General features: G+C 57.3%; 1 protein-coding gene across 3 annotated transcripts in view; it reads right to left on the bottom strand.

Moving 5' to 3' along the window:
* The window catches only part of RIPOR1 (RHO family interacting cell polarization regulator 1), an 89,985-nt gene that overhangs the window by 5,525 nt on the left and 72,015 nt on the right, over positions 1-12,445 (bottom strand). For all 3 annotated transcript variants that reach the window (XM_076053963.1, XM_076053962.1, XM_076053961.1), the window contains 9 exons: positions 11,104-11,229; positions 10,268-10,416; positions 9,835-9,964; positions 7,601-8,827; positions 6,477-6,685; positions 4,339-4,483; positions 3,518-3,656; positions 2,349-2,498; positions 1,708-1,863 (listed from right to left, as the gene is read on the bottom strand). In XM_076053963.1, the coding sequence (XP_075910078.1) occupies positions 1,708-1,863; positions 2,349-2,498; positions 3,518-3,656; positions 4,339-4,483; positions 6,477-6,685; positions 7,601-8,827; positions 9,835-9,964; positions 10,268-10,416; positions 11,104-11,229 (2,431 nt within the window). The remainder of the gene's footprint in view (positions 1-1,707; positions 1,864-2,348; positions 2,499-3,517; positions 3,657-4,338; positions 4,484-6,476; positions 6,686-7,600; positions 8,828-9,834; positions 9,965-10,267; positions 10,417-11,103; positions 11,230-12,445) is intronic.

Here is a 12,445-nt window from a genome sequence, read left to right as displayed (position 1 = left end):
TATGAGTCTCTCTGAGTGTCTGTGTATCTGTATGAGTCTCTCTGAGTGTCTGTGTATCTGTATGAGTCTCTCTGAGTGTCTATGTATCTGTATGAATCTCTATGGAGTCTGTGTATCTCTCCGAGTCTCTGTGTCTCTGTATGAGTCTCTCCGAGTCTCTGTGTATCTGTATGAGTCTCTCCGAGACTCTGTGTATCTGTATGCGTCTCTCCCAGTCTCTGTGTCTCTGTATGAGTCTCTCTGAGTCTCTGTGTATCTGTATGAGTCTCTCCGAGTCTCTGTGTCTCTGTATGAGTCTCTCCGAGTCTCTGTGTCTCTGTATGAGTCTCTCTGAGTGTCTGTGTATCTGTAGGAGTCTCTCTGAGTGTCTCTGTATCTGTATGAGTCTCTCTGAGTCTCTGTGTATCTGTATGAGTCTCTCCGAGTCTCTGTGTCTCTGTATGAGTCTCTCCGAGTCTCTGTGTATCTGTATGAGTCTCTCCGAGACTCTGTGTATCTGTATGCGTCTCTCCCAGTCTCTGTGTCTCTGTATGAGTCTCTCTGAGTCTCTGTGTATCTGTATGAGTCTCTCCGAGTCTCTGTGTCTCTGTATGAGTCTCTCCGAGTCTCTGTGTCTCTGTATGAGTCTCTCCGAGTCTGTGTCTCTGTATGAGTCTCTCCGAGTCTCTGTGTCTCTGTATGAGTCTCTCCGAGTCTCTGTCGCTGTATGAGTCTCTCCGAGTCTCTGTGTCTCTGTATGAGTCTCTCCGAGTCTCTGTGTCTCTGTATGAGTCTCTCCGAGTCTCTGTGTCTCTGTATGAGTCTCTCCGAGTCTTTGTGTCTCTGTATGAGTCTCTCCGAGTCTCTGTGTCTCTGTATGAGTCTCTCCGAGTCTCTGTGTATCTGTATGAGTCTCTCTGAGTCTCTGTCTCTGTATGAGTCTCTCTGAGTCTCTGTGTCTCTGTATGTGTCTCTCTGAGTCTCTCCGAGTCTCTGTGAGTCTCTGTATGAGTCTCTCCGAGTCTCTGTGTCTCTGTATGAGTCTCTCCGAGTCTCTGTGTATCTGTATGAGTCTCTCCGAGTCTCTGTGTCTCTGTATGAGTCTCTCCGAGTCTCTGTGTCTCTGTATGAGTCTCTCCGAGTCTCTGTGTCTCTGTATGAGTCTCTCCGAGTCTTTGTGTCTCTGTATGAGTCTCTCCGAGTCTCTGTGTCTCTGTATGAGTCTCTCCGAGTCTCTGTGTATCTGTATGAGTCTCTCTGAGTCTCTGTCTCTGTATGAGTCTCTCTGAGTCTCTGTGTCTCTGTATGTGTCTCTCTGAGTCTCTCCGAGTCTCTGTGAGTCTCTGTATGAGTCTCTCCGAGTCTCTGTGTATCTGTATGAGTCTCTCCGAGTCTCTGTGAGTCTCTGTACGAGTCTCTCCGAGTCTCTGTGTCTCTGTACGAGTCTCTCCGAGTCTCTGTGTCTCTGTACGAGTCTCTCCGAGTCTCTGTGAGTCTCTGTACGAGTCTCTCCGAGTCTCTGTGAGTCTCTGTACGAGTCTCTCCGAGTCTCTGTGTCTCTGTACGAGTCTCTCCGAGTCTCTGTGAGTCTCTGTACGAGTCTCTCCGAGTCTCTGTGTCTCTGTACGAGTCTCTCCAAGTCTCTGTGAGTCTCTGTACGAGTCTCTCCGAGTCTCTGTGTGTCTCTGTACGAGTCTCTCCGAGTCTCTGCGTGTGAGTTTCCCGTACCCTCGTGCCCCAGCTGGGTGATGAAGGAGTCCATGGTCCGCACGTCGTGCTGCTGCGCGAGCTCCCCCAGCTGGAACGCGGTGACACGCGCGGGCGCACACGAGCGCAGGCGACGCACGCGGCGGCACAACAGCCGCTCCAGCAGACGCACGCACACTGACAAAGGCAAAGATCCCCCGTGTGGCCTTAAACAGGATGTTCGGGCAAGTGCTGTTAGCGAGTAGCAGCACCAATGAAGGCCGGCAGGGCACACGAAGGGGTGTGGGTGGCCAGCGCCACGCCCGGCAGGCCTGATGTTTTACACACCGCATCGAGTTACTCATTTAAGGCCGAGTTGACCTACGGGAGGCCCAGCACCGGGTTCAGATAATTGCCACCGGTGGTAGTGGCCGTGAGTGGCAATCGAGCGAGCGGCAGGGTAGCGGTTCGCTTGCTCCTGAAAAAGAGCTACAAATCTCGGTGGGGCCTTACCCGGTGAAATAAAAAAAAAGTTTAGTAGCTGAAGGTATAGCGTGCGTGTTTGCGCGTCTCCGCACGTGGCAATGGGGAGCGGTGGCGCAGTGGCAAACCCGGCGACCCACGGTCACCCAACGCACGCACGCGTTGGCGGTCTCGCCAACTCGCGCGTGCGTGCGTCTCACCCGCGTCCGTGTGCGCCAGCGTCTCCGAGTAGTCGGACGACACGGTGGCGGCGAGCCGCTCCGCCGTCGCGCACAGCCGCGCTCCCCCGGGCTCGGCGACGCGCTCCCAGAAGCGCAGCAGGCACTCGCGCTCACACAGCTCGGGCACCGCTGCACCGCATCGTGGGGGGGGGGGGGGGGGGCAGCACGGCGGGGGGGGGGGGGGGAGGCGGGGGGGGGAAACACGTCACAGGAGGGGAAAAGGAAAGCATCGTGGGATAGGGGGTAGTCATGATGCATTATGAGACAGGGGCAGCTGTAATGGATGATAGGATAGGGGCAGCTGCAGTGCATGATGGGATAGGGGTGGCCACAGTGCATGATGGGATAGGGGTGGCCACAGTCCATGATGGGATAGGGGCGGCTGTAGGGCATGGTGGGATAGGGGTGTGACTGCATTGCATGATGGGAGAGGTGGCTGCAGTGCATGATGGGATAGAGGTGGCTGCAGTGCATGATGGGATAGAGGTGGCCACAGTGCATGATGGGATAGGCGCCTCGGTGCATGATGGGGTAGGGGCGGCTGTAGGGCATGATGGGATAGGGGTGTGACTGCATTGCATGATGGGATAGAGGTGGCTGCAATGCATGACGGGATAGAGGTGGCTGCAGAGCATGATGGGATAGAGGTGGCCACAGTGCATGATGGGATAGGCGCGGCCTCAGTGCATGATGGGGTAGGGGCGGCTGTAGGGCATGGTGGGATAGGGGTGTGACTGCATTGCATGATGGGAGAGGTGGCTGCAGTGCATGATGGGATAGAGGTGGCTGCAGTGCATGATGGGATAGAGGTGGCCACAGTGCATGATGGGATAGGCGCGGCCTCGGTGCATGATGGGGGATAGGGGCGGCTGTTGGGCATGATGGGATAGGGGTGTGACTGCATTGCATGACGGGATAGAGGTGGCTGCAGTGCATGATGGGATAGAGGTGGCCACAGTGCATGATGGGATAGGCGCGGCCTCGGTGCATGATGGGGGATAGGGGCGGCTGTAGGGCATGGTGGGATAGGGGTGTGACTGCATTGCATGATGGGATAGAGGTGGCTGCAGTGCATGATGGGGGATAGGGGCGGCTGTAGGGCATGGTGGGATCGTGGCGGCCGTGCGACGCTGCTAGTCGGTGCGTACCGCGTGCGATGCTCAGGATCTGCCCGTCGCACAAGTCTCGCGTGAGCTCCGCGATTCGCCGCAGCACAGCCGCCTGGCCGTGCAGGCGGTCCAGGGCGCACAGCTCCCCGCAGCGCAGGGGCCCAAACGTGCCGAGCTTCTACACGCGGGGTGGACACACGGCAGTATACGTACACACGTGGTGGACACACAGAGGCATGGGCACACTGAACGTTGGGGAAAGTGCTGTTAGTGAGCATCTATGAAGGCCGGAATGGCACACGAGGGGGTGGGTGGCCAGCACCACGGCCGGCCGCCTTTGTCTCCCCAGTGGCGATGTTTACTACACACCGCACCAGGTACTCATTTGAGGCGGAGTCGACCCAGGGGAGGCCCGGGACCGGTTCAGATAACTGTCACTGGAGTTGGCCGTGAGCAGGAATCGAACTCGGGTCATCGGGTTTGTAGCGCAGCCCGCTAACCGCGACACTACCGCTCTCCACTCGCACACACACACACACACAGTCGCGTGCGTGTACACAGTCGCGTGCACACGCACGCACACAGTCGCGTGCGCAACACGCACACTTGCGTGCACACACACGCACACTCGCGTGCACACACACACGCACAGTCGCGTACACACACACACATTCGCGTGCACACGCACACACACACTCGCGTGCATACACACACACTCGCGTGCATACACACACACTCGCGTGCATACACACACACTCGCGTGCATACACACGCACACACACACTCGCGTGCACACACACACAGTCGCGTGCACACACACACTCGCGTGCACACACACACAGTCGCGTGCGTGTACACACCATGATGAGGTGGGTGCAGTAATCCGCGTGCAGAGCCAAGGCCACGTCGAGGCCCTCACTGCCGGTGGTCGGGGCGCCAGGGCCGAGCTCCACGCCGTCGTCGGTAGCCTCCTCCTCCTCCGCCTCCTCAGCCTCGCCCTGCCGCCTGTTGTTGACAAAATCATTGATATATACATAAAGTTAGATAGATACGTAAAGTTAGATAGATACATAAAGTTAGATACGTAAAGTTAGATAGATAAAGTTAGAGAGATACATAAAGTTAGAGAGATACATAAAGTTAGATATATACGTAATGTTAGATATATACATAACGTTAGATATATACATAAAGTTAGATATATACGTAAAGTTAGATATATACATAACGTTAGATATATACATAAAGTTAGATATATAAAGTTAGATAGATACGTAAAGTCCAGGCCCACCACCACATCCGCAATGTTTATCCGCCACGCTCTATACGGACATATGTATGTTGGACTTCTTTCACACCGTACGTAGCCACCCGTGCTAATCGGAGGTGCAGTGTTGAGTCTATGGGTAGTTTTAGTCTATGGGTAGTTTTAGTCTATGGGTAGTGTTGAGTCTATGGGTAGTGTTGATTCTATGGGCAGTGTTGAGTCTATGGGTAGTGTTAGTCTATGGGTAGTGTTAGTCTATGGGTAGTGTTAGTCTATGGGTAGTGTTTAGTCTATGGGTAGTGTTGAGTCTATGGGTAGTGTTGATTCTATGGGCAGTGTTGAGTCTATGGGTAGTGTTGAGTCTATGGGTAGTGTTGAGTCTATGGGTAGTGTTGAGTCTATGGGTAGTGTTGAGTCTATGGGTAGTGTTAGTCTATAGGTAGTGTTTAGTCTATGGGTAGTGTTGAGTCTATGGGCAGTGTTGAGTCTATGGGCAGTGTTGAGTCTATGGGCAGTGTTGAGTCTATGGGTAGTGTTAGTCTATGGGTAGTGTTAGTCTATCGGTAGTGTTGAGTCTATGGGTAGTGTTGAGTCTATAGGTAGTGTTAGTCTATGGGTAGTGTTGTGTTTATGGGCAGTGTTGAGTCTATGGGTAGTGTTGGTCTATGAGTAGTGTTGAGTCTATGGGTAGTGTTGAGTCTATGGGTAGTGTTAGTCTATGGGCAGTGTTAGTCTATGGGTAATGTTGAGTCTATGGGTAGTGTGAGTCTATGGGTAGTGTTGAGTCTATGGGTAGTGTTAGTCTATGGGTAGTATGGAGTCTATGGGTAGTGTTGAGTCTATGGGTAGTGTTAGTCTATGTGCAGTGTTAGTCTATGGGTAGTGTTGAGTCTATGGGTAGTGTTGGTCTATGGGTAGTGTTGGTCAATGGGTAGTGTTGGTCTATGGGCAGTGTTAGTCTATGGGCAGTGTTAGTCTATGGGTAGTGTTAGTCTATGGGTAGTGTTAGTCTATGGGTAGTGTTGGTCTATGGGTAGTGTTAGTCTATGGGCAGTGTTAGTGTATGGGCAGGATGTATGTTGAACGCCAGCCAAGCAAAGAAGTGAGACAGACGGTTGACAATAACTAAAGAGAGAGAGAAAGCCATTTTTCAACAGATGAGTTTTTCGTCCAGATTTTAAGATTTGAAGAGTGTCTCAGGAGTCCCGCTATTGCAAAGGCACCGTCGTCACCCCACGTGCGAAGCCTTCGAGGCTGTGGGACAGCGAGCAATGCACACTCTGAGGATCGTAACGATCTTGCTGGAATATTACGTGGCTGAAGGAGGAAGCGAGTCCATTTAAAGGCCGTTAAAATGCCAGCGAGAGAATCTTAAAATCGATAGCAGGGGTACGGACAGTGAGCCAGTGAAGGGACAGCAGGAAGGGTGTGTGACGTGATCCTTCAAGGGTTGTGAACCAGTCAGCACCCTGCCGGGCGCACTGTGAACATACTGCAGCCTATTCTTAGCTCTTTCGGTAACAACGTGACTTTACCGAAAGAGCTGAGAATATGAATTACTGCAGTCACGAAAGCTTTAAATCAAAATTTATACTGCAGCCTGTTTAGGAGCTCGCTCGGTGTTCCAAAACGCAGGGCATTGCAGCAGCCGATGCGCGAGAAAAACAAATGTCGCGGATCAGCCTTTCAGCGTCCGCGGCGTTCCGGATGTCGACGGAGCCATGAACTCACTTGCCGTCCGACTCCACAGCCTCAGGGCGGCGCGTCTCCCCCTCCTCCCCCTCCTCCTCCTCCCCATCCTGCCGCTCCGCCTCCTCCTCGTCCTGCTCCACCTCCTCGTCGTCCAGGTCGGGCGAGTGGAGGAAGTTGAAACTCTCCAGGGCGTGCTCCACCGAGAGGCTGACGCTGGACGCGCGACTCCGCGACGTCTTCCCGCCCGGCTGCATCGCGGCCCCGTGGCGGGCGAGAGCGGCAAACGGCGTCAAACGGCGGGGCTCAACGAAGCGGCCTCGCCGCCACCACGTGGACACTTGTGGCGGCGGCGGCCAATTACTCCAAACGCGCGGACGACGATGTCAGACGCGGAGGGGGAAAAACCGGAGGAGACGGCGAGACCCCCCCGTAGCAGAGCTGTCAACCCACGCCGTTTACCACGCATTCTTGTACAGGGGGGATTGACCGCGTATTCTTGGGGGGTTGACCACGCAGTCTCGTACGGGGAAATTTAGTTTACGGGTCCATACGGCGTACAGCCGTTTCAATAGGGGCAGCCACAATTATTAAAATGTGTTGTGTCTATTTGTTTGTGTTTCTCCCTTGTGATGGGACTTTGTAGAGATCTGAATTGGTGTGTAATAAGGGAATGGCACTGACAAGAGGTTGACAGCTATGGGATTGGATAGAGCCACGAGGCAACGTCACCCCCCCCCCTCCCTCCCCCCACTGATGGACTACCGCAGCTGCGTGTCCGTGACGCGTAGTGGCGGTGACATCCCCTTCACGAGACCCCCCCGGGGGGGTGGGGGGGTCGGCAAACACGCGGCTACCGGAGCCGCGTGCGGTGGCTCTGTGACGTGCGGTGGTGCCTCTTGAAACAAAAAATGTCTCTTGTTAGCTTGGTTGCCGACCCCTAACTACGGAAGTCGTCCAGTTTACCATGGGAGTTCAGTTTACCATGGGAGTCCAGTTTACTATGGGAGTCCAGTTTACCATGGGAGTCCAGTTTACCATGGGAGTCCAGTTTACCATGGACAAGGATCGGCAACCTGCTGCTCCGTGACCGTTATCTATTAAGGGACCGTCACAATCTCATATTAACCACCACCGCGATGCACCGGAACCGCAAGCGCACCAACCTGCAGAATCCGATCCAGGTCGGCAACCTCCTGCTCCAGCACCTGCAGCTCCGCGTAGCGGCCCCTGCAGTCGTCCAGCGCCGAGCACAGCGCCCGCCAGGCCCGCTCGAGGCCCGGACCTCCCAGCCGCTCCCCTGAATCCTCCCCCGCGCTCACCGCCCCCCGCTCGGGCGAGGGGGCGGGCGAGGGGGCGGGCGAGGGGGCGGGCGAGGGGGCGGGCGAGGTGGCGGGCCTGACCTGCTCGGCCGGGCCCGAGGTTTCTTTGGTTCGGGCGGTGACCCCGGGGGGGGACGCGGCGCCATTGCCCGCGGCCGCCGTCTCGTCTCGGCGGGAATCTTCGGCGCCGTTCGAGTCGTCGTCGTCGTCGTCGTCGCCGCACGGCACGACCGCGGCGTTGAAGAAATGCACGACGTCCTTTGATTTGTCGGTGAAGAAAATCTCGCTGGCGCTGGCGCTCAGCGGCAGGCCGTCCTTGCCCGGCCTGGGCTCGCGGCCCAACGCTCCGTCGCCGCGCGCCGGCAAGCGTTTCGGCGAGGAGGAGCTCCCGCCGGCCGCGACGTCGCCCGTGCCAGGGTCCTCGGTCGCGGCTTCCGCTCCGCGGCCCGAGGCGACCGCCGGTTCCGCCTCGGCGACCGCCGGTTCCGCGTCCTCCCGCGGACCGTCGCTTCCCCCGGCTCCTAAAGCCTCGGCCGCCTCCTCCGCCGCTCCTCCCTCGGCCGGCCAACCCTCGCGGCCTCCCGCAGCCACCGCAACCGCCGCGGCCTCGCCGACACTTCCCCCCGCTCCGCCGCGCTCTTCCAGCGAGTCCACGCTCCCCTCGCTGATCTGGCTGAGCGCACGGCCGTACGCCAGGACGCCGTTGCTCACGACCGGCTTCGTCGCACGCTCCGTCTCGTCCGGCGGTGGCGGCGAGCCGTCGGCGCGGGGCGGTGAGCCGTCGGCGCGGGGCGGCCCGCGAGGCTCCAGCTCGCCGTTCTCCACCCGCCGCTCGCTCGGGGGCGGAACGTCAGCGGCGGCGGCAGAGGACGGGGCTTCCGGCTCGCGTCCGGAACCGAGACCCGGGGCTTCGTACTCCGGGATCGGGAGTTGGTACTCCGGGATCGGACGCCGTCGGCTGCCGGCGCCGGCGTCGAGCGGAGTCCGGGGACTCACGGAGCCGTCCATGGAGTCCGACGAGAGCGAGGAGGTGGCTCCGTTCTCCAGCTCGTCGTGACGACGCAGCATGTTCTGCGAGCGAACGGAAACATACGGAGCGAATTAGCGGGCAGAGCCACGTAAACGACGATTTGAATGCCGGCCACTGTGGAAGGAGAGCGTGGGGGGAGGGGGGGGGGGGTGGAGGGGAACGTCGATTACAATCGCAACAGCGTCGTCGTGACGAGCCCATCACCAAATCACGCGGCCTGCGCCCGACCTGGCCTGTGAGCCACCCGACCACAGACCTGGCGCCGAGTTACGTCGCAAAGTGCCGCACTCATGCCGCCGGGACCTCGGGCCCAGGGGTCAAGAACCAGGCCTGCATTTGCCCGCGATGTTGCCCTACGTTGGTGGCTGAAGTTGTGGCAGGCGTTGTTGCCGGATGTATGCACGGTGGAGCGTAGCGGTGGAACGTAGCGGTGGGGCGTAGCGGTGGAGCGTAGCGGTGGAGCGTAGCGGTGGGGCGTAGCGGTGGAGCGTAGCGGTGGAGCGTAGCGGTGGGGCGTAGCGGTGGAACGTAGCGGTGGAGCGTAGCGGTGGAGCATAGCGGTGGGGCGTAGCGGTGGGGCGTAGCAGTGGGGCGTAGCGGTGGGGCGTAGCAGTGGGGCGTAGCGGTGGAACGTAGCGGTGGAGCGTAGCGGTGGAACGTAGCGGTGGAGCGTAGCGGTGGGGCGTAGCGGTTGGGCGTAGCGGTGGGGCGTAGCGGTGGAACGTAGCGGTGGAGCGTAGCGGTGGGGCGTAGCGGTGGAACGTAGCGGTGGAGCGTAGCGGTGGAACGTAGCGGTGGAGCGTAGCGGTGGGGCGTAGCGGTGGGGCGTAGCGGTGGGGCGTAGCGGTGGAGCGTAGCGGTGGAGCGTAGCGGTGGAATGTAGTGGTGGGGCGTAGCGGTGGGGCGTAGCGGTGGGGCGTAGTGGTGGGGCGTAGCGGTGGGGCGTAGCGGTGGAGCGTAGCGGTGGAGCGTAGTGGTGGAGCGTAGCGGTGGGGCGTAGCGGTGGGGCGTAGCGGTGGAGCGTTGCGGTGTAACGCCGTGTACTCACGTAGAAGGCCTGTTCGCGTAGCGACGGTGTGTCAGGCGGGCTCTGGCTGTACAGCGACAGCCTCTTGCTGGCGGCAGACATCTTGCCGATGGTGCCCGGAGTCATGGCCTGGTCCTCCTTGTCAAATGGACTGTGCATGGGAGGGGCGGGGGGGGGCGTTATAGGGGGTGGGGACACGGGTCACGGGAATCCGATCCTGAATCCCGATCTCCTGGAACCGAATCTCAAGACTCCAATCTTGAATCCCGATCTCCTGGAGCCGAGTCTCAAGACTCCGATCCTGAATCCCGATCTCCTACAACCAAATCTCAAGACTCCGATCCTGAATCCCGGATCTCCTGGAGCCGAGTCTCAAGACTCCGATCCTGAATCCCGATCTCCTACAACCGAGTCTCGAGACTCCGATCCTGAATCCCGATCTCCTAGAGCTCACCTCCAGGTGACCTCCAGGTTGAGTTTGATGGTTCCCAGGTCGTTGATGTCGACCGCTACGAGCTGGGGCCCCACGGCGAGCAGGTCCCGCGTCTCGCACACGACGCTGCCCACCACCACGTGAGTGGCCAGGCTCTTGACCTCCGTCACCTGGGGGCGACAAGGGTGGAGGAGCAACGGTCGCAGCGATGACGTTGACAAACCACACAAGCCTTTGGTGGGGGTCCAGTCAACCCACGTTATGACCGCGGAGGGTCGTGGCGACGATGACGCTGCTACTACTGAAGATGACGATGATGATATCGCCGCTGCTGCTACTGCTGATGCTGATGACAGTGTCGATGCTGATGATGATGATGCCGATAGCGCTGCTGCTGATGATAATAGCGCTGCTGCTGCTGATGATGATGATGATAATGCTGCGGCTGATGATGGTGATAATGATGAAAGCACTTCTACCGATGCTGCTCCTAAAGAAGTTACTGCTGATGATGATGATGATGATGAGACTGTTGCTGCTGCTGAAGATGAAGCTGCTGCTGATGATGAGACTGCTGCTGCTGATGATGCTGCTGCTGTTAGTGCTGCTGATGATGGTGCTGATGAGACTATTGCTGCTGCTGATGATGAGGCTGCTGCTGATGATGCTGCTGCTGTTAGTGCTGATGATGATGGTGCTAATGAGACTATTGCTACTGCTGATGAGGCTGCTGCTGATGATGCTGCTGATGACAGTGCTGCTGATGATGGTGCTGATGAGACTATTGCTGCTGCTGATGATAAGGCTGCTGCTGTTGCTGCTGCTGATGATGATGTTGCTGCAGTGCAGCGCGTCACCTTGATTTGGAGCAAGTCGGAGATCAGAGGCACCAGCAGCGTCTCCTCGCTGTCCCAGCTCTGCTTGTCATCCGAGTCGATGCGCCCACGGAGCCTCCAGCGTTGGCGCCCATAGCGCATGAAGATCTGGAACACGAGACAAAGATTCCCCCCACCCCGTGTAGCCTTAACAGACTGTAGGGGCAAGTGCTGTTAGCGAGTAGCAGCGCCTACGAAGGCCGGCACGGCGCACGAGGGGGTGGGTGGCCAGCGCCACGCCCCGCCGCCTTTGTCTCCCCAGTGGCGATGTTTACTACACACCGCACCAGGTACTACTCATTTGAGGCAGAGTCGACCTAGGGGAGGGCCCAGGACCGGTTCAGATAATCGTCACCGGTGTTGGTGGCCGCGAGCGGGAATCGAACTCGGGTCGCCGGGTTCGTAGCGCAGCGAAGCGCTAACCGCTGCGCCTACCGCTACCCATACCACGTACGACACACATACACACGCACACGATAAACTGAAACTAAACCACCCTTTTCCCACCTGATGATGGACGCTTGTGTTGCGCCCGAAACGTCGTGATTTATTTTATTTTATACCTACGTGACTTTACCGAAAGAACCAAAGAGTCTGAAACTAAACTATTTTAATTTGACCCGGTAAGGCCTCACCGAGCTATAAAGCTATTTTCAGAAGTGCCCTCGCCACAAATGATAGCCCAACAAAGTGGCCGCTTAGCATCATCATCATCACGTGGACATTTATAGCAGCAGCCAAAGACTCTAAATGCGTGATGTTGATTCTAAATGTGGAGGGAAAGACCGGAGAAAAATAATACACGACCACAGGCAGAGAGAGACACAAACTCCAAATATACAGCAGCAGCAGGCGTTAGGGTCGGGATCGAACCCACGACCTCTTGTACACCAGGCGAGGTAGTTAACATCTCCTAGTCACCGTGGCACCCTCATTCTCACAAGCAGCATCACCAGCACGTACTACGTCGTTTATCATTTGCGCATATTCATTACTTTATTATTATCATCATTGTGCGTGTTTATTTCGTGACTGCAGGAATTCAACATATCTACGTCACTTTGCCGAAAGACCCAAAGAATATTGTGCTTGTTTGCCTACAGAGGTCTCACCGAGTCTCAAGACTCTGTTATCAGGAGGGTCCTGCCAAGTTTTCGCAGGAGTAGTAGCGCCACGATGCCGCCGCCGCCGCTGCTGCTGCGATCCCAACCGAGTCATTTGTTGACAACGTTTGCACTTTTGCGATGTTTTGGCCCGAGAGCGGTGGCACTGTGCCTGCGCGTGAGTGCCCACGTGTGTGTGTGCGTGTGTTTGTGTGTGCGCG

This window comes from Petromyzon marinus, chromosome 63 (genome assembly GCF_048934315.1).
Source record: "Petromyzon marinus isolate PM22_M1 ecotype Great Lakes invasive population chromosome 63, UKy_Petmar_22M1.pri1.0, whole genome shotgun sequence".
NCBI classification, from domain to species: Eukaryota; Metazoa; Chordata; class Hyperoartia; order Petromyzontiformes; family Petromyzontidae; genus Petromyzon; species Petromyzon marinus.
The sequence above is the reverse complement of the archived record's forward strand: the minus strand, read 5'-3'. Positions and strand labels throughout refer to the sequence as shown.